General features: G+C 40.2%; 1 protein-coding gene across 2 annotated transcripts in view; it reads left to right on the top strand.

Moving 5' to 3' along the window:
• The window catches only part of arsb (arylsulfatase B), a 95,164-nt gene that overhangs the window by 14,035 nt on the left and 58,264 nt on the right, over positions 1–22,865 (top strand). For both annotated transcript variants that reach the window (XM_008102914.3, XM_062972354.1), the window contains exons 3-4: positions 3,890–4,080; positions 5,660–5,867. In XM_008102914.3, coding sequence (XP_008101121.1) covers positions 3,890–4,080; positions 5,660–5,867 — 399 coding nt within the window. The remainder of the gene's footprint in view (positions 1–3,889; positions 4,081–5,659; positions 5,868–22,865) is intronic.

Raw genomic sequence — 22,865 nt, 5'->3', positions numbered from 1 at the left:
TATTTGGGACATTTCTATATTGTCTTTCTCCAAGGACTCAAGGCGGTTTACAACCTTAGTTAAAACATAACAATATAAAATAACTTATTAACCCCTTAGCTAGATTCCAGGCTTCCGTCTTCATGTGAATTGCTGCACTGTATGAACAACACCTTGTCTGCATGTCCACTTCCCTTTCAGCTATGCTGCTTCACTTGGCTGAGTCCAAAATCACTGGATATTGTCACTCTCTTCAACTCAAGAGTTTTCAAACTCAGCCGAGGGAAGCACCATAGCTGTAAGTGGGATGGGCACACAGGTGAGCTGTTGTTTGTATAGTGCAGCAAGACACATGAAGAGGGAAACCTGGAGTCTTCCCCGCACTAGCTGGGCTGTTTACAGGAGGGAAGCTGTCTTCTTCCACTGGGTACACTCAGATCCTCTGCCAGCAGTACATTGAAGCAAAGAAACAAGACTGCAAAGATTTTGTAACTCTTATGGTAAACTTCCACTAGATGTTGGAGGAGTCATGCTGGAGGACCTATAGAGATTTCTATAGAGGTGTTCTTGCATGTAAAAGTAGTATTTCTCCCATTTTGTGGGAAAACCATTATCCCATTTTTGTGAGAGTCCTATCACCTAACCCCAGTGACTCTGGAGGGCTGACTGTATAATGAAACAAATATTATTTCTACCTTCAATTCAGAAATCTTTTTTACTCAGTGTTAGTAAGCATAAATAAATGTTTCACCTGTATAGAACACGCTTCCAAAATTAGAATAGCTTTAACAACATTACAACACCCTTGACAGCTAATCCACAACAACAGAGCAGAAATAGCCTACTTTCTTAAAAATATATCTTCAGGGTAGAATGAAAACCAGCAAGGGCTTCTAGATCTATAATACTAATAGTTGTGCAGAAGAGATAATTTCAGCAGGTGTAGCTTGTTACCTGGCTATATGACAAGCAACACTTGCTGAAATTTCCTCTTCTACAAGCCATGAAGGATACAGGAGATGTTTTCAGGTTTTAATTTGGCAATTCTGTCAAGGCGTTGGTAAAAGCATCTACATTGAAGGGTTAGCAGCTGAGAAGTTTGCTTTGCATGGAAAACACTCAGAAAAGCACAGTTGCACAGCAGTAAGGAAGTAGAACTCAGTTGTTTTATGCTGTCTGTGTGTGCCCAGGCTTGCTAATTAGCTCTCCACCCTTGACACTTTTGCTAGCACATGGGCCTCCCCTTCTAGAGCAAAGTTAATGCTTTAAATCAGGCCTGCAGGTGTTTGGGCCTTCAACTCCCAGAAGCCCTGGCCAGCTTGTCCAATGCTATAAGAATGGTATATCTATATTAAAAAAAACAACAACAACTTAAATGTATATACTCTCATGTTAGAATTTCTGGGAGTTGAAGGCAAAAACATCTGGGGACCCACAACTTGAGAACCACTGCTGTAGATTAATATTTTTAATGTTGTGATTTACAGTAGTTGTTTCAAGCATTGGCTCTCCATATATTTTTGATTCACTTCCCAAGAACTCTAGACAGCATGGCCAGGTGAGGAATTGTGGAAATGAAATCCAAAACACCTTGAAGGTAAAAAGTTGTACAGCTACTAAGTAACTTTGTTCCTATGCTCTCGGGGTTTTTTTAAAAAAAGAAATAATAGTCATTTAAGTATTACAGATGTTCATGCCAGTCATTAATTGACTGCAGATTTGTATTAAGAATGGAAATAGCTATTAGGAGTCCATTCAATGGTTAGAGATATTGATTTAAGGAGCAAGCACGGTAATGCCTTGGGGAAAGAAACTAAGTTTTAGTGTAGGAACTCAATTCCAAGATTGGAAAGATACTCATGGATTTAATCTAAACTAGCTAGATCATGGAAAGTTGAGAGAGGCATCATGGGAAGAAGAAGAGGCAGGGAAAGATCCTTAAGGGTATCAGTTTATATCATAAAGGGGTCAGGATAGGTAGACATATAGGGAAGGTGATACAGGTTACTCAAACAATCAAACCCCATTACTGCTGCTCACTGGGATACATTCTTCTATTCTAAGCAGCGTTGTGTTTCCAATAATAACAGGAATGAAATCTGAGCCTATACAAGTAAGAAGAAAGTGAGGGGGAAACTGACAGGTATCATTGTCATTATGATCAGGTTGGGAACATGTATATTGTCCATATTTTTTTTGACTATAGGTTGAATCAGGAAAATGCTTCATGTTTCTACTATATGCAACTCCAAAGAAAAAATATTTTGAAGGTGTAGGGATAAGATAATGATCATTGTTAGGGAAGCAAGAATTGTGTTTGTTTTATAAAGCACCTTTCTGAAATGAAAGGCTTACATGGTATAATCTTTCATCTGTGTTGGCTCATGCACGTCTTTCATAAATGTTACAAAAGGGCCTAGTTAGAAGCTGACAGATGCACACAGGTCAGTGGAAAATATTGCAGGAGAATATCTACTACCCCTTAAAGGAACATCGTCATCCCTGAGTTAATTCATCATTACTAAGTCATGCTCAAGTAACAGTTGAAGAATTACCTTGGGAAATTCAATTTCTAAATTTGGGAAAGGAATTTGCTTGCCTGTCTCTAGATCTGGCAACATGTGATCCGCCTGGGAAGATCACTGAGCCTTACCAAAGTAGATCTTTTCTGGGTCAGAATATACCTCAAGGAAAGATATTTTATGGCCACAATAGAAAGAAGATATTCTATGGTATATTCTTACAGCCCTTTCGCTCTCCATTGATTTTGAGCAGGGGTGAAGTGAGCTTTCTGCCTGCATGAGCACACTCTCACAGTCACATCCAAAAACCACAAGATGCAGACCTGCAGGCTTTTGTGACTATAACAATGCCAGTTCTGTTTCCTCTGCATGATTTTCTCCCTCCCATCTTTGCTTGATGAAGATGTCAGTGAGCTTTGACATCTAGTGTAATGTATTTCATACTTTCTGGTTGGCCTAATAAAGGTATCTATCACCAATATGTATTGTAGATTTTGAATTTAGAAATGGCGATAGTTGATTCTGAACAGTGACTGTCTTATTCACCAGTTGGTGTCAGCACCAGATCAGAAATGTTCACATAGTTAGCATGAAAAAAATATTTTGATCATGTTATTCTGTGAATAAAAAGAACACAACAGTATTAAGTTATACCTACACTAGCTGTGCCCGGCCACGCGTTGCTGTGGCGAAGTATGGTGGTATGGGAAATAAAGTATTGAAGAATTGGTGGTAGTTAAGATAAAGGGTAAAGGTTTTCCCCTGACATTAAGTCCATTATAAATGGGTTATATAGCTGTGTGGAAGGGCCTTGAGTCTACACTGCCATATAATCCAGTTAAAATCAGATAATCTATATTTTATAGGCAGTGTGGAAGAGGCCTGAAGCCTAACTCTGCCTGTCCCCTGGGCTGAGTGGGTTGCTAGGAGACCAAGTGGGCAGAGCTTAGCGTTCTAACTGGCAGCAATTGGATAAAACACAATTATTCCTCTCCCTCTAATTAGGACTTTATTTTTCTTTTCTTTTTGTTGTATGAACGTAGAGGCATGGATGAGGGGTTGTGCTGCCAAGTTTAGGGTTTCTGGGATGTGTAGTTTTGTTGTTTTGTCCTAGGCCGAAATTTCATTACCCTTTTATATATATAGATTGTCAAGCCTGTATATGTTGATATTATTTCCGGGGCTTTCCTTTTTGTGTAACACTTAGTAGAAAATATCTTCCCAAATGAATTGTTGATTAGTTTGATGTTTTAAAAATGTTGTTTAGACAACAGTCTATGTTTTTCAACTTATTTTAAAAGAAAGCTGTGATTCTTGCTTTCATTTCTGTTTTAATGCCTGTTCTTCTGATGTTGTGATATGATTGATCTGTTTTCTTTTTGCTTTAGGGTACCTTCTTGGAAGTGAAGATTACTATTCACATGAGCATTGTGTGCCTATTGTATCGAAGAACGTAACTCGATGTGCTCTTGATCTTCGAGATGGAGAAAAAATTGCAGATGGATTTAAAAATATGTATTCTACTAATGTATTTACTCAAAGAGCACAAGACCTTATAGCAAATCATCAGCCTGAGAAGGTACCCTGTCTCTCTGTTTCTTAAAACATAATACTAGATTATGCATTTTGATGCATTTCTGATCAAACAGGTCTAGATCCCCGTGAAAGTGGAAAAACCATCAATATCTTGAGGCCCCCAAACATGCATGCTATGTCGTCATTGTCTTCATCCTTCTCAAGGAGATAGAAAATAAGGAGGAAGACATAGAAAGACATTTTTGCAGCAGCTGCATGTCTTGTTCTCCCCCCACTGCCAGGCCAGAGGTGGTATGGTGAGGGTGGGAGGAAGGCAAAGGCAGTGGGAAAGGGCTGAGGCAGCTACTCTTATGGAGGCTGCCTTGGCAGGTCTGATCCTAATAGGAAGTCCCAAGAATGACAAGTATCTGCCCTCCTGAGTGAGTAAAAGAAGAAGGGAACATATAAGGCAACGTCCAATCACCTTTCCAGTTTCAGTGACTCCCAGTAATACCAGTGTTATAAAACTCCCTCTTGAAATGGTTCAGAGCAGTGGCAATGGCAGCATTATGAATTCTAACCCACAGAGATTGAGAGACTATAGTTCTGTGATTAGCCACTTAATTGGTTATGATAAAGGACTTATTTATTTATTTACAGTATTTGTATTCCGCCCTTCTCACCCTGAAGGGGACTCAGGGCAGATCACATTGCACACATATAAGGCAAACATTCAATGCCATAACATAGAACAGAGACAGAGACAGACGCAGGCACGGGCTGGCCTTGAACTCATGACCTCTTGGTCAGAGTGATTTGTTGCAGCTGGCTGCTAACCAGGCTGCACCACAGCCCGGACTTACAACTGTAGAACATATGGAAACAACTTTGTTGGGCTACAACTCTCGAAACCTCCCTGCCAACATGGACATAACTTTTGTTAAGGACATATGAGTAAATAGAATTTCATGCATTTACTTCATAGACATCACGAAGTCAGGGCAGCAGAAAACAAGCTTGCTCCCTCCTCCATATGATTTCCCTTCACATATTTATACATGGCCATCATGTCTCCTCTCAGTTTTCTCTTCTTCAGGCTAAACATGCCCTGCTCTTTCAGCCGCTCCTCGTAGAGCTTATTCTCCAGACCCTTGATCATTTTAGTCACCCTCCTCTGGTCACATTCCAGCTTATCAACATCTCCCTTCAATTGTGGTGCCCAGAATTGGACCCAGTGTGATTCCAGGTGTGGTCTGACCAAGGCAGAATAGAGGGGTAGCATGACTTCCCTTAACCTAGACACTATACTCCTATTTATGTAGGCCAAAACCCCATTGGCTTTTTTGCTGCTGCATCGCATTGTTGGCTCATGTTTAACTTCTTGTCCATGAGGACTCCAAGATCCTTTTCACACATACTGTTGTCGAGCCAGGTGTCCCCCATTCTGTATCTTTGCATTTCATTTTTTCTGCCTAAAGGAAAGCTGGGTTAAATCATGAAATACAAAAAAAATAGAAATTCACCCAAAAGAACTTCCTCATTCTTCACTATGGAAGTATTTTCAGGTAGAAGCTTGTCTACCATTGTTTTGGTTCTTACATTTAATATTGTGATGTCCTGTGTTCATTGCGTATGTGTTGCAGCCTCTCTTTCTCTACCTTGCTCTGCAATCAGTCCATGAGCCTCTTCAAGTACCTGAGAAGTATGTAGAGCCATACAGTTTCATTAAAGATGAAAAGAGGCGCAAATATGCAGGAATGGTATCCATTCTGGATGAAGCTGTAGGAAATATCACTGAAGCCCTGAAGACACGTGGACTTTGGAACAACACAGTTCTCATCTTTTCTACAGGTAAAATTGAATAGTCATACCCACAGTTATAATTCTGTTTTTAATTATCTTGATGTAACAATTAACTTATTGATATGATGATATTACAACTGAGGAAGGGGAAAATGTGAGGGGATAAAATGATAGAGATCTGGCATCACCATTGTGACATGGATTATGGTACTCCAGCACTGTCGGAGCCCTCAGTGGTGCAATGGGTTAAACCCTTGTGCCAGCAGGACTGCTGACTGACAGGTCGGTGATTCAAATCTGGGGAGAGTGGGTGAGCTTTCTCTGTCAGCTCCAGCTTCCATGCGGGGACATGAAAGAAGCCTCCAATAAGGATAGTAAAACATCAAACATCCAGGCATCCCCTGGGCAACGTCTTTGCAGACGGCCAATTCTCTCACACCAGAAGCAACTTGCAGCTTCTTAACTTGCTCCTGACATGAAAAAAAATTGTTGTTATAACTGATGGCACACACTCCACTCCCTCTGCAGCCAGACAGTGCCCCAACCAAAGCTTTTCTGGGGCACTGAATCTCAGGACAATGGGAAATGAGATTCTCAGTGCTCTCTCAGTTGCAGGTGCCACAAAAACAAACAGCTGGTTTGAGTTTCCTGTGTTCTGATGGTATGTCAGTTGGCAAGCCATTTTTTTCACATACTTTTAGTGAGATGAAAGAAACTGTTTTTTAGAATAACATCAGAACGTCCAAACAAGGCATTACTATGTTTGACCAATAATCCTTTCATTAGTTCAGCAAAATTACATATCCATTACTACATTTATTACCTTCTGATGTGCAATATTTTAATTTATAAAAAGCATTTCCCAGATATTTTTAAGTATGCCCGTTTTATTCCGTGACCTGATGATCATGCAGACTAGATTATAGCACAATTCGTAGGAACTGAAGAGCTATCTCAGCTCTAAACAGGAGAACATAGAATAAAATCTTGCACAGCTTTGTCCTTGTATTTGGTAGGATTGTTTTTTCTATGCCTGTTTTTGCACTTAAATTAATAAGGCCCCAGCAGCCGTTTAATAGATAGCAACTTGTTGCAGCACAAGTAGTCTTTCACATGACTCAATTTAGAGCATAATGACGCCAGTTTAATTGCCATGGTTATATCATATGGATTCATGGGAATTAAAGTTTAGGCAGAGATATTCCAATTTTCAGCCCCCCAAAAAACCAGGATTCCGTAGGATGTCATCATGACAGTTGAAGCTATGATATGTAAGTTTTTATAATGTGGTGGAAAGACTCTGAGATTTGAAAGGTTGTCCCTGTTGTATCAGATGCTTGCCTGAAGAGGGTGCCACAAGAATGGAATAGGACTTCTGTTTTGAGAATTGTGTCTGTATTGTTAGGAAGAGTCCACACATTAATTTATTTCCACTCTGGATAAGGTTGCTTTGATAATTTCTCCTTGATTTAAAATGTAACCCTTTTCTTTTCTGCTACTTCTGTTACTAATTCTCAGAGTTTGTCACACTATTCTCACCAAGGACAACAAAACAAAGGCTTGTATGTTTTCTTCCACTGACAGCTGCCCCAAGTTAGTCAACATCCTGTTCCTAGTTGGCATCTTGGAGACAGTTGTATCAGTTTTTCTTCTAGTAACTATAGTAATGAAGAACAGCTGGCCCTTTTGACATCTTGAGTTAGGGCTGTATAGTGGTCGGTGTATCTATCTAACTATGACTGGGAGATCAAAGTTCAAATCCCTAGTCAAAACTTGGAAGTAAACTTTAGTTAGTCACTATCTTCAACATTGCTGGCCTCATCTTATTATTGTGAGAAACAAAGGAGGGACTAAATCAGGCATGGGCAAACTTCACCCCTCCACAGGTGTTTTGGACTTCAAAACACTTGGAGAGCTGAAATTTGCCCATGTCTGGACTAAGGTTATTGTGAGCTTCTTGGAAGAAAGGAAGCAGAGTCCACATGGAATAGGCACATATATGTATGTATGTATATGTATAATTGCATTTATTGCTGACTTTACCCTTTGATTCCCACAACCACATTTATATAGGATATATTTCAAGGGTTTAACGAAAATCTCACAAAGAACAGCCACTGAAGATAAAAGAATGTTATAACCCTTGTACTGTGGATGGTATTGTGGTTGTGGTTGACAAACGGTGGGATTCTTATTAAAATCACATGATTAGGGCTTGTTGGGTCCTTCCAAAGAACTTCTTTAATGTGCTTTGCTATGCCTTTCCACCAACTGTGCCAACAGTTAGACAGGAGAGTCCCAACAAATCCTCTTATCCCACTTTTTCAGCTGCTTTTAAAGTATCCCAGTTTTTCTCACCTTCTCCCGCTTTCCCCCTTTGTCCTCAGTATCTAAGCTGCAGAATGAATGCAGTTTGACACCACTTTAGTTGCCCTGGTTCAATGCTATGGAATCCCAGGGGCTAGGAGCCCTGGGAGGAATGGGTTAAACCCTTGTGCCGGATGAACTGCTGACCTGAAGGTTGGCAGTTCAAATCTGCAAGACAGGGTGAGCTCCTGTCTGTCAGCTCTATCTTGTGGGGACATGAGAGAAGCCTCCCAGCAAGATGGTAACACAACCAGGCATCCCCTTGGCAATGTCTCTGTAGACAGCCAATTCTCACACACCAGAAGCGACTTGCAGTATGTTCTCAAGCTGCTTCTGACACAATAAAAAAAATCCCAGGGGCTGTAGTCTTACAATGTCTTTAGCTTTTTCTGCCAAAGAATGCTGCTGCTTTATCAAACTACAATTCCCTGGATTGCATAGCCTTGAGCCTGGGCAATTAAAGTGCTGTCAGACATGAAGGAAAAAAGAAAAGGGTGGTGAGGAGATACAGACATGCTTTGGTTCAGCACTAAGATTTCATGGCAGGCAGGGAGGGGAAAGTCATGCATAAGTCGGATGTTCGTAACTTGGAGATTGCCTATATTGTGGTTTGTCTATCAAATTAGGTCAGCAGAAGTGCCTGATGTAATGGAAACATTAAGGCCGTGTTTCAAAATAACTAATACGTAGCATAAAGTTCCATTTGGAAATTTCAGTAAAGAGTAATTACATTTATTTAGCATTTTCAAGTGGGGCCCCTGGTGGCACAGTGTGTTAAAGTGCTGAGCTGCTGAACTTGTGGACCAAAAGGTCCCAGGTGCAAATCCCGGGAGCGAAATAAACACCCGCTGTTAGCCCCAGCTCCTGCCAACCTAGCAGTTCGAAAACATGTAAATGTGAGTAGATCAATAGGTACCGCTCCGGTGGGAAGGTAACGGCGCTCCATGCAGTCATGCCAGCCACATGACCTTGGAAGTGTCTATGGACAACGCCGGCTCTTCGGCTTAGAAATGGAGATGAGCACCGACCCCCAGAGTCGGTCACAACTGAACTTAACGTCAGGGGAAACCTTTACCTTTAGCACTTTCAAATTAATTTTACGAAGTTTATTCTTTTTTTCTGTTTACATATAATTGTGCTAAAATGTTGCCCTGAATGATCACATGTGGAGGATATAGTTGTTGGGAGAATGTAGAAATGCAGGTGGATTTTCCACTTCGTTTCTTGCTAGTGGCTCAGGGCCAGAGTATCTGGAACACTACCTCCCTCCATATATATCTATCAGATACCTAAGATCATCAACAGATGCCTTACATATTGTATATCTCACTATCTCATGAGGTTACATGAGATAGTGGTATGCACAATACGTGATTATTCAGGGAAATTTCTCTTGAGGAAGGTCAGTGTGTGTCCATTCCTTTGGACTTTCTGGCAGCCAGAAAAAATTGTGCTGTTTTGCATATCCTTTTGCTTTTAAAAATAGGGATGTCTGCTCTTTTTTTAAATTGGTTTTAGTGCTAGTTTTAAAGAGGCATTTGCACCTTTTCACAGTTATTTCAGTTACTCATTTTACTTTTTAAAAGTCTTTTTGTTGGATTGTTGTGTGTTTTCCGAGCTGTATGGCCATATACCTCACAACCTCTGAGGATGCCTGCCATAGATATGGGCGAAATGTCAGGAGAGAATGCTTCTGGAACATGGTCATACAGCCCGGAAACACAACAACCCTATGATTCTGGCCATGAAAGCCTTTGACAAGTTTTTTTGTTGATTGTGCACTGACCCAGGGACACTGACAGCCTGAAAGACGATAAATAAATGCCTTCAATATATTAGCCAAAGGTTATTTGTTATCTCTGTGTCTCTTTACAAATGTTTCCTTGCTTTGAGAGGGGATTGTATTTTTATGCATATACGAGTACAATCGCTTTTGAAACTTTCAATCAATTTTAAATAGCTAGCACAAGCCTTTTGAGTTCTGATAGCAGAATAAAAATAATAAGACATACTTTTTGCGATCTGTATGGGGCTGTATGTCTTTGATTCATTTTTAAATGCCTTACTTCAGCCTATTCTGTTTTGGCTCAGTGTAGCTATGATATAACAGTATGTCTTTCTAAGTCAGTATAGACAGAAATGGAAGCACTTGTGCATCATACAGAGACAGAGAGCCTTAAATCCTTCAGTGCAGAAGTTCAAAAGTTCGGTTCAGCAGGAATGCTAGAGGTCAGAAATGAACTCACTTGGTTGAGCTATGAATTGAAGCTTTCATGGAGGCGGCATAGCTGTAGTAAATACTATTAATCCTTCCCTTTCATAAGCTCTGAAAGGATTCACCCACACAATTTTAGAACCAATAATGAAAAATAAATGACATGCTTTTATTGCTATCTTTGGCACTTGGTTCTGAATGCTTTGACCGAATTGAAATGTACAGAAGAGAAGCCTGGAGTCCTTGTAATCTTGCCCTTTAGTTAAATTCAGTCCACAACCTCATGCCTTTTTAATAAGTAAACGTTTCAGACATTCCTTATTGGCACCACCCTGTATAATTCTTGGCATATATGGTCTCTTTCTATTGTGCCTAATATAGATAGCTAGACTTCAGACTTGTCAGATGGATTTAGGTCTTCTTGCCAAAAGGGATTCCAGATACCAGATGCCTCATGTTGCTGGTTTACTAACTTATTGCTATAGCTTTGAAAGTTAATCTTAAATATGAAACTGTTTTAAACTTTCCAAAGAAAAAGGTGACTAAAGAAAAACATGTTATAGGTTTTATAAAAATTCTGTATAGTGTGGATAATGTGGATGGAGGGATAATTTTCTCCCTCTTTTACTAGTAGAACAGGGGTCATCCAATGAAATTGATTGCAAGTCCCAGGAGATAAAAGAAAAGTTGCACTTCAAATAGTGTATGTTTAACTTAAAGACAGCACTCTTGAGGAAAAAGAACTTGAGAAAGCTGCATTTCGGGGTCATGTCTCCCAGAAAAATTCAGCCAGTATGGCAAATATAAATTTTAAAAGGTAATTTTTTCAAGTTGTGGGTGATTTTTGGCTTTTGTAATAGTTTGGGCTCATTTCGACTGAGAAGACTAGACCTCTTTGTAGCTGTTAATTGTGATAGTCAATTAACAGTCCATTCCTAGAAGCATTATATCTCTATTTACCACTTAGTTGAGAACAAAAGCAATGAACTGTTACTTTTATTCTGTGTTTGTGGTCTTTTAGGGTTATCTGACCGTCAAGTTACCCTTGGAAACATGATGCTTGATCTCTTATCTCTGTAAAAGAACAATAAACATTGTTTGATTACTGCAGCAAAGCTGTGGTCTTATCAATCTTCCTAGCAGCTTCAGTTCAATTTAATTGGGAATTTAATTGGGAACAAACATATGTAATATAGCATACTACATTTGCAAATACATTAAATTGTTTAGTTGTAAATAGTTTAAATGGTAAATGAAGTAAAAAGGTTCTGCGTTGTGAAGTTCAGTCAGTGAGATCTTTGCATTTACTACTATTCCCATTTGTAGTTTGGCCTAAATACCCTAAAGGCACAAAATCCATCTGGATCTTGGAGGCTAAGCAGGAGCAGCCTTGGTTAGTTTCCGAATGGGAGACTGCTAATAAATTCCCGGTTATATTTCAGAAGAAGGAACTGATGAAACCCGACCTAGGATTCCCTACCTAAAAAGCCTTTGAAATTACTGGAGTTGTCATAAGTCAACAGGTGACCTGAAATCATGTGCTTCACAGATTTGAATGTTTGTCCTTTTAAAGGAGCAGACACATAGAACTGCCAACATTGTTTTCCTTCTTTATCTTCTGGAAAAAGCCACAGGGTTAAACTGCACAAGAGCTTAGTCACATAGCTCAAGCCTTATGTGCAGGATCTGTTTCCTAACAGCTAGCCATTAAAAGAGGCTCGATCCATATTGGACATCGCGAAAGTTTAAATAAGTATTCAGGACTCCAGATGTGGATTGTGCAAGAAAACAGAGGTGAAAGAATTTGACTCCTGCCCTAATATGCTGGGATCTTGATCTGATTTGTGGACACTCTGGTGGTTATTTGTTAAACATAAAAATTACATTCAGTTGCATGCTGAAAGCCAACTTGGAAGGCGCTGAACACTGCGCTCTGGTGCCACGAGATGTAGAGCCAACCTTAAGAAATGGGGCCACAAAGTGAATCATGTGAGTGTGGAGAAGAGCAAACCACAGACCACCTACTAGAATGCAGCCTGAGCCCTGCCACATGCACAATGGAGGACCTTCTTATAGCAACACCAGAGGCACTCCAAGTGGCCAGCTTCTGGTCAAAGGACATTTAGTATAATGCCAAGTTTTTAACTTTGTGTTTTTAAATACATTACAACTGTACCCTCGGGTGGCTTCTGATATGATAAAAATTTAAAATATTACATTCAGTTTTGTGTGCAGAAGCAGTTTTCCTAAACTTAGTTCTCTAAAGTGATTTGAATTAAAGAAGTCAGAAATAAGGGAATATTTAAGCATTCTAAGTCTTCTCAAGTCAAAGTTGTATCATTCCCAAAAATAGGGGAATACATTTATGTATTGTTATATGCATTTCTTTATTATGAGGCTCTGAAAAACATTAATTTAAAAGCATATTTCATCCAGATTAAACTTTGGATGTTTTTGAGTCCAGAATTTCCCACATGAGCAGAAGAGCTCCTTCCTGAGAGCTTTTTTAATGGAATCCTGCTATACTGGAAGAAAAGACAGTCTTGTATAAATTTAGTTCAGTTCATGAGTTTAGCATATACACATTCAGTAAATGTGCAGCATGTTGTATTAATAGAGTGCTAACCATAATCTCTGTAGTAAGACAGGTTTATTAATAAATATTACATTTGCCATGTCCTGCTACATGGGCATTGGATTTTTGCCATTTAAAAAATGTGATTATGTAATTCCCTGGGAAGACATTTTGTTTTTCTTGTACATTAAGCGGTTTTGCCTTTAGGTGTTCTGTGTAATTTCTCAGATTCCGTAAATGGTGTGGAATGAGACAGTGAAATGTTACCACTTGCTGCACGCCTGCTGAGATTTTAAGACCATCAAATGATTTTCTAGTTAATTAATAGCCTGTCTTTTCCTTGACAAGGAACAAGCCGATTTGTCACCAGAGCTCAATAGCTGATTGTGCTCTTGTTTGATGAATCAGATCTCCTGGCTTAAGCCAAGCTTCATCCTTGCATACTTCAGTGCCACAAACCACTTGTGATAAACAAGCAAAAGGTTTGCCCCCTTTATTCCTTTCCTTTTGGGGGAATTTAATCAAAACAATGCAGTTTATCCTAGTAAACCAAAATAGCATTCTTTTCCTAGACAGAGATAGTGGAAAACACTAGCATGTGATAAAGTTTGCCATAGATATGTGTGGTGTAAGTTAACCACTACAGTGTCTTGGTAGTCCAAGGACACTCATGCCCCTTACCTACAAAGAGGTACAGCATCAAAAGGGCTGGCTGTCGGCCCTCCATATCCATGGATTCTGTAGCAACAAATTCAACCATCCATGGCCTGAAAATATTCTTTAAAAAATCTGAAAAGCAAATCTTATTTTTTCTGTTTTATATAAGGGACAGCATTCTACTTCACCATTGTATATAATGGGACTTCAGCATCCACAGATTTGGGTGTTCATGGGAGGTTATGGAAACAAGCCCCAGTGGATACCAAGGGCCCACTGTGTCCAGCCAGCATTTCACTTGCCAACGAAAGTTGCCATATGGCATTTGCAACCAGAAGCAAAGAACACAATGATGTATCCTTTATTTTCTTGCATAAAACTGAAAAGACTGGCAATTGAATCATTCATCAGTGCTGACTGTAGAAGAGTATTCTCTGCTATACTTAGGACCAATTAACACTACGTAATTATAGCATCGTTATTTCAGTTTAACTGCTGTGGTTCCTGGGACTGGTAATTCAAGGAGAGATATTTAGAAGTCTCAGTCATAGTGCTTCTCTCTGAGCTACAGACTTCAATATCCCCTAGGATGTTGCTATGTTACCTAAAGTGGAACCATAGAGCTATAATTCTGTAGGGTACTGTTCCATTATCTAGGCAGAGGCCACTAGGAGGTGCTAGAGAGAGCAGGGTAGTCCATTTTACGGAGAGGGGGGAGTTGAAGGAGGAAAATCGTTTCTCCAGTTTTTGCTAGTTATTCCCCCTTTCCCCCTTCCCATATCATAAACTAGGGTTGCTTCCACGAGAGGGACATGGGTGGGGAGAATAACAGGAAGACAGGGGGAAATGGTTTTACTCCTTCAACTCACCCTCCACCCCCATAAAATGGACTATCCTTCACTCTATAGCACCCCTAGTGGCTTCCACTTGGATAATAGAACAGTACAGTAGAGTCTCACTTATCCAACCTAAACGGGCCGGCAGAACGTTGGATAATCGAATATGTTGGATAATAAGGAGAGATTAAGAAAAAGCCCATTAAACATAAAAATAGGTTATGATTTTACAAATTAAGCACCAAAACATCATGTTATACAACAAATTTGACAGAAAAAGTAGTTCAATACGCAGTAATGCAATGTAGTAATTACTGTATTTACGAATTTAGCACCAAAATATCATGATATATTGAAAACATTGACTACAAAAATGCGTTGGATAATCCAGAATGTTGGATAAGCGGGTGTTGGATAAGTGAGACTCTACTGTACCTTATGTAGTGTGAATTATCCTGTGGCAGTTTTTAAACTGCCAGTATCAGGTTTATTACAGTATGAGTTGTCATGAATTATAGCCCATTTTGTCAGTTATTCAGCATTATTGTGTCTAACATACATGGGAAAAGAATGGGGGAAACGCTTGGAAGGGTAGAGGAAAAATAAGCATATTTGGGTGCCAGCTGTTGCTACATAGTAACTAGCTAGAATCAAATGGTCATAGTTTGGACAAGTTATATTCTGAAGTTCAAGTCTCAAAATTTCCCAGGCAATGCAAATGATAAAGGTTTGCTGTGAGATTTCTGGGCTGTATGGCATTTCACCCACATCTATAGAAGGCATCCTCAGAGGTTGTAATAAAGGGACCATTTGGCCAGACCAAGTGAGGAAACCTCATTTCCTCACAACTGAAACAATTCCTCTTTTAATGTTATGGCTTGACATTAATAGTTGTTTAAGGTCAGTGTTTACAGATCAACACTAAATACAAGTTGGTTCTTTAGAAGTATTATCTCCATTACTTTTTGGCTAAATTGGAAGTTGTTGGCTGAAATCAATGTCTGCCACCTCGCACAGATAATTTAGTTATGAACGAAGGCATGCTGGCACTTTATCATCCCCAGCCAACGTGGCGTGTTCCACCCCAAGCAGCTTGGTGGGACTTGCAGATTTTTCAGTGGAGGGCGCACACCATGACTGTGTGTAGCAAACATATTAAGGACTTTAAACTAGGATAACAAAGTTGGGAGATACCCAAAAATTGAGCCCATAATGCACATCAGTGTGCCTAAGTATAAACCACATCATATGGCCAATCCAATAATAGGACAGGTGCCCTGCACATGTGCGTATCATCAGGGAAAGATTTTTTTTAAAAAAAAACCTGGTTCCTCCATAGCCGTGAAACTGCAGATCCTGCAGATCTTGGAATTGGTTTGAAGTCAGCCTCTGCAGTGCATATAAGTACCATCAAGGTTATGAACCAATCCCAAAACTTCAAATGTAATCATTTGCACAGTGAAATCACTTCCTTCTTTGCCTGTTTCACACTGATTTAAGTGGTCAGTGTTAATGTGTCCCTAGTAAGACTACATTAATCAAATTTTAAATAATGAGATCTGAAAATGTCAAACCTGCAAATGTGGAGGACCTACTGTACAGTACAACACCATGGGATACATTCTTGGACTTCAAAGCAAAATGTGAAACTGTGGATCATAGTGAACATTATTATTTTCACTGGAATGAATGTTGGATCTACTGCGATATAAGAGACCTGTAGTTAAACTGTGTATATCAGCTCTGTAAGTAAAGAGGCATACTACATATCAGGGCCGTAGCCAGAAAAAAATTTCGGGTTTTTTTTTTTAATTTCGGGGGGGGGGGGGTTAACCCCTTGCACACACCCCTCCCCGCTACAAACCTGTCAATATCTGCTTGAGATAGTGCCTGGAGGGACTCTTAATGTTTTGTGTCTCATAGACTTAGCATGGGGATTTGGTTAACCAGTTAAAATTCATGAGTAAACCAGGGTTTTTTTTATAACCTGAAAAATTTCGGGGGGGGGGGGGGGAGTTGAACCCCTAATGTCAAGGACAGAACGCCACAAGATTCAAAGTAACAGAGTTTATTAGATTACAGAACTCAAAAATGCCCGTAAAACACAAGGGCCAGGCAGTTTTTGCCTTTAGGAGCAAAAAGGTGCAAAAGTAAATGTTCAAAAGATAAACCGGATTAAACCGGAGTTTAATCCGGGTAAAAAACAAACTGCTTGCGTCAGCCTGGGTATAAACGAAACGAAAGCCAAGGAACAAAAGATACAAAGAATGCAACTAATTGGCAGCAGATTCCTCTCTGCTGCCAACACTGTGCTTAGAGTAACTTGCGTCGCTCCCCCACACACACAGCAGACAGGATCTCCAACACGAGTAAATCAGCCAAGGATTGTAGCAGTTGAGTAGACCAGTTCCGTTCCGTAGATCAAAGCCAGAAGCAGACGTTTGTAGTTTTTCCAAGTCCAAGAAGGGGGGAAGACAAGCCGTGGTCAGTTCAGTCCGAGTTCTCAAAGCAGGAGATGGCGTCCGTCAAGAAGACGACGGAGGGTCAAGCTAATAAGAGTAAGCACAGGTTTGCACAAACAAATGCCCACACAATCCCTCCCGCCGTCTGACCCTGGATTCCAATCAACTTACGTCACAGCACAGGAAAGCACACAAGTCTTCAGGGAAGCGTCCCACACACACACGGATCCCAAGCGTTTGCCCAGATTACCTTGCCCAACGCAATTTGCAATTGCTCCCAAGCCCCATTTTATGCCAGTTACAAATCTTCATCACTGTCAGCTGTCCTCCTTAACCCGGGCGTTTCCTCATCACTTTCCTCGTCAGAGCTGGAACACCTCTGACTACGCCCAACAGCATCTCCAGCTGTGGATCCCGTCCCATCCCTCCAGCTAAACCATGGGTCTAATCCTGAAGGTCCCCATTCATCTTCTGTCCCATCATGGCCAGTGGCACCCACTTCCTCCCTTACCCGAGTCCAATCCATCTCATCCTCCTCTGAGCTAACCAGCCCCTCCTCCATTCTCTCCGTAAACCCTTCGAAAGACTCCTCGTCAGATGGTGCTGCAAATATGTCTCGCAGTCTTTTTCTCTCTCGCTCCTCGAGAGTATCTGACTCTCGAGGAGTCTTACGCCCACGTCTGTCAGTAACAGAGCCATGAGGCTCAATCATAACACTTAAAACCGCCCCCTCGCTACAGGCCTGCTACATATGCCTTTGAAGGCTGTCAGAAAGGTAGTAATGCCAGAGGTGAATGTTGGACATGATCCAAAATGATATGCTTTTGGAATTCAACTTTTAATGAAATTGAAGGTGTGATAACATACATAATCACTGGATCCATTGTTATGCAATATTTGTATTTCTTTTTGAGGATATGAAAATGATTATCCATTTGTTAACAACAGCACAGGTGGCCATCAACTACAAAAGGGGGGATTTATCTTAGTATTCATTACAGACAGACTGTTAAGAGATTAAAATATGGTGTATATGGCCAGATTAACCTAGTGAAAAGAAGACAAGCAGATAATTGATAGAAAAAGGTGGTGTTTTTGTAATATTTTGGAATAGTAAGTATATAAGTTGCTGTCCATCCCCATGCTTTACTTTATGTAACAGAAGTGAACAACTGATTTAAGTGAAGCAATTGTGCTGTTTTTCTTTTCTGATGTGCAGGAAAAAAATGTGTGGATATAATTTCTCATTTTGCATCATATTATTCTTTTTAAATGCATAGAAAATGTGTCTGTCTAAAGCAGAGCTTTCCAAATTGTATGTTGGCTTCGAATGTAAAAAGAAATCACAAAAATCATGGAAATGTATGTTATTATCTGACAAATCATATATTTATAAAAATGTAAATGGAAGTTTTTCATAAGAGATGCTGTATTCCCATGCATTTCATTATTACAATTTAGGTATGTGTCTATATCTCTTATAAGGAGTTGGTTTAACCTCCAGTTTGCTAGTAAAATTGAATGCAGCAAAATAGTATTGGTATAAAAACAGACATGGGCAAACTTTGGCCCTCCAGGTGTTTTGGACTCCAACTCCCACAATTCCTAACCATCTCAGGCCCCTTCCTTTTCTCCCTCGGCCGCTTAGTTAGGAATTGTGGGAGTTGGAGTCCAAAACACCTGGAGGGCCAAAGTTTGCCCCTGCCCAGTCTACAATGAAATGAAATGTTTGGAAAGCTCTGCTATTTACAAAGAGAAATTTGTTTGGGAAGTAGATGCAAAGTGTCATAATTTCCAGACTTGCTTCATAGTTCATACTAAGATCATTTATCGTGGATAGTGGTCTATATTTTGCAAGTATGTCCCTTTAATTACAGCTCTCTTTATTTGTGAATCATAGTTGAAGACAGGGAAATGCAGAGCAAACCACGTGGAGCTAAAATATCCCTGATGCGGAATTACAGCTGTGCCATTCATGCCACTAATGCTGAAACGCGTAATCCTTTGTTTTTATTGTTGGTGTTCCTGGGTTGGCTTGGGCGCTCAGATGCTGGCCAGTGTTCATTGGCTGCAGGGATTGTTATTGGAATGGCTGACAGCTGTCTGCCAGGCTGTCTGCAGAGCCTTCCTGCGCTTGCTGCTGTTCAGCTTCACAGAGCCATTGTTCGCACTGAGACTCCCTCCCCACCCTCCCCCCACGTCTTAAAGTCTTTCCCAGCCATATCCTGATACGGTAAACCGTTTAAATTAGCTCCAGATTGCTCTGTTTATTTTGTGTGAGATAAGCGACAAAGTGCACCCGCAGCCTTCCACCTCAAGTAAACCAAGGAGAAAAAGAGAGGAGGAGAAGGTAATCTCTGGAACCAAAGGCAAGCTTTCCCCAAACAAAAAAATATACATATGAGGAAGCATTCACATACATAGATTAGCTTTCTCTCTCTCTCTCTCTCTCTCTTTTCTCTTCACCACATGCCAAACCTTTGCCAGGCCTTTTTCCTGGAAGTTAGTACAAACTAAAGCTGTGCTTATTTATTTTAAAGGAAGCTGTTCTTGTATGGTTGGCAGGGATGGTAAGGAATCCCCTGCTTGTTTCTGTAAGAGCTTTTTAAAAAAAAATTTGGGGAAAACCTGTTGCAAGATTAATGCTTAATGTTACAGTCAGCCCTCCACATTTCCAGGACCCTCAAGAAAGTGAAAAACAATGAATAAAGAAATTTCCATTTTCCTCTAAAGAATTTTTAGGTCTTCCAGCACATCTCTGTGATCAATGTCTGCTAAAAACGGACCATAAGATTTCACTGCAGGACCTAAAAACTCCTAATTTCCTCCATTATGACCCAGGAGCTTAAGGAGTAGGCAAAGAGTAAGCATTCCATCTGAAATCTTGTGGCTGCCTCCTGCAGAATTCTGGGGCTTGTAGTTCAGGAGAGGGACTTTTAAAATGCTCAGCCCAAGCGGTCCTGGGTCTCACTAAACTACACACCCCAGAATTCTGCAGGAGGCAGCCATAGGATTTCAAATGGGCTGCAAACTCTTTGCCCACTCTGCTCTAGTGTGATAATGCAGTCAACAGTGGTGGACCTAGAGAAAATCCTTTAATCACTTATATGTGGAAGTCCAGCTGTTGTTCTCATACACGTTCTGAATTTTTTTTTAACTACAATGCTCACACTCCCCTAATTTGCACAATTGCTAGCCATGTAGGTTCGAGAATTCAGTAATAATAATATATATATTAATAAAACTTTATTTGTATTCCGCTCTATCTTCCCAAGGGGATTCAAGGCAGATTCCAACATACAGTGCCTCCACAAAACAAACAAATACATAAAATCCCAGAAAAAACCCACATATGAAAATAACATTAAGGCCTAACATCAAATTAAGGCCTAACAACAGTAAATTGAACATAACATCATTAAATTAAACTACACATAGGTAAAAGTAAAGGTTTTCCCCTAACATTAAGTCCAGTTGTGTCCCACTCTGCGGGTTGGGGCTCATCTCCATTTCTAAGCCGAAGAGCCGGCGTTGTCTGTAGGTGCCTCCTAGGTCATGTGGCCGGCATGACTGCATGGAGCGCCGTTACCTTCCCGCTGGAGCAGTACCTATTGATCTACTCGCATTTGCATGTTTTCGAACTGCTAAGTTGGCAGAAGCTGGCACTAATAGCGGGTGCTCATTCCGCTGTCCGGATTTGAACCTGTAGCCTTTTAGTCCGCAAGTTCAGCAGTTCAGTGCTTTAACACGCTGCGCCACCGGCGGCTCTAAACTACAAATAGTCAGACTAAATTATATAATGTTATAGTCCCCAAAGTATCTTTACCAAGCCTTCTTGTATCTGTGAGTGTTGGTGATAACACTATTAACACAATTTTTGTTCCTGGGTTATAAATGTCATTTCCTAATTGGTTCTGTCATTTAAAAAAAATGAAAAAAGTTTATTAAACTGCAAAAACTTCATTTTTGTGGGACATCCTGCGGCACATTTTGCTATAGCTTTTCAATGAACCATAGCAAAATGTGCCGCAGGATGTCCCGCAAAAATGAAGTTTTTGCAGTTTAATAAGCTTTTTTCATTTTGCTATAGCTTTTCAATGAACTAAGGAGCCCTGGTGGCGAAGTGTGTTAAAGCACTGAGCTGCTGAACTTGCAGACCGAAAGGTCCCAGGTTCAAATCCCGGGAGCGGAGTGAGCGCCCGCTGTTAGCTCCAGCTTCTGCCAACCTAGCAGTTCGAAAACATGCCAATGTGAGTAGATCAATAGGTACCGTTCCAACGGGAAGGTAACGGCGCTCCATGCAGTCATGCCGGCCACATGACCTTGGAGGTGTCTACGGACAACGCCGGCTCTTTGGCTTAGAAATGGAGATGAGCACCAACCCCCAGAGTCAGACATGATTGGACTTAACGTCAGGGGAAACCTTTACCTTTTACTTCTATGAACCGCTTATAGAGTCTCAACCAATTTAACAGAGTTTGTGGCAGCCACAAAAACAGTGTTTTTGGATTATAACTACTTTAAAACTAAGTACCGCACAATCAAACAGGAAAATAACACTTTCAATCCAGCAATGAAACATTTTAAAAATTTTGTTACATAGTGTAATTTTTCTTTACTGTCCAGTAGAATTTGTTTTTGTGGCTGTAAAAGTTTATTTTCCATGCAGCTAGGAGTGTAAGATGTGAAATTTGGCTCTTTAGAGTTCCTGTGTAACATCTGTAAAAGCGCCTTAGCCGTGCTCTCATTTCCTCTATGGTCCTTTTGAAGACATTATAAATATACATTTCAATTAGGCCCTTTAAGTTTGAAAAGAAGGGAAGGAAGATCAGATGAGTACATTCTTTCTGAAAAGAACAAATTGCTTTGGAAAGCAGACGGGAATGCCCAAGCAGGGCCTTCAAAATAAACTTCCTTCATTGATTAAACACACACACACAAATGTTCCAACCACATTTTAACATGTTTTGACCCTTGGAATTCAGTATTCTGTTCAGTAGACACAAGGCTTTGGCTGTGGTCCTAAATAAACGTACATGGAAGTAAGTAGGCCTTCCTTCCAAGAAACTAGTTGGCATCTACAGATCTTCCACATTCAAAAACAGGCATGTATGCAGAACAGCTATTTGTCTCTCTCTGGCACCTTGCAGAAGAATGTGGCATGCAGAAAGTCAGGTTGCATATGGAAAATGTCTTTCCCATGGACATTGAAACTTGTTTTCATTGAACATGTTTTGTGCATGTGATTTTTTCTTGTATTCTCATGTGGCATTGCATCACTGACTTTGGGCTGCTGGTTCAGGATATGCTTCAGATTTGGACAGAATCTTGAATCCATAACCAAACTGAGCTGAGATTAAGGAGATATCTAAATGCATGTCCAAACATTTACATACTTCTCCACACGCCCTTTACATAAGGGAGAAACCAGGGAAAGAAAGGGGAAGACGTCAGAAAGGCTGGATTTTCTCACACCTCTTTAATTTATAGGCAGTACATAATCATATTGGAAATGGAATTAAACACAGATGTTAACATAGCTTTAAAAAAAACTATACTTGGATTCAAAACCAAAACCAAAACATCAGTCGAGAAATCAGATAAAATCTAAGACTTGGAAAGGCCATCATTGAAGAACTAGGTAAAATCTTCAAATGGAAAGAGTTATCATTAAATGCCGATGTCAGAATAATCCAGGCCATGGTATTTCTGACACATATATATTGTTCTGAAAGTTGGGCATTGTAAAAGCTGACAGCAAAACATCAACTTATTTAAAATGTGGTGCTGGAGAAGGGTTTTACAGATGCTGTGAACTACTAAGTGGATTAAATGCAGATTATTGTATTTGGATATATAATGTGATGATATGACTAATTGGAAAAGATGCTAATGCTTGGCAAGGTGGAAGGCAGTAGAAAAGGAGAGAGAGAG

Source organism: Anolis carolinensis, chromosome 2, assembly GCF_035594765.1.
Source record: "Anolis carolinensis isolate JA03-04 chromosome 2, rAnoCar3.1.pri, whole genome shotgun sequence".
In the NCBI taxonomy this organism is placed as follows: domain Eukaryota; kingdom Metazoa; phylum Chordata; class Lepidosauria; order Squamata; family Dactyloidae; genus Anolis; species Anolis carolinensis.
This window is presented reverse-complemented; position numbering and strand designations above follow the sequence as displayed.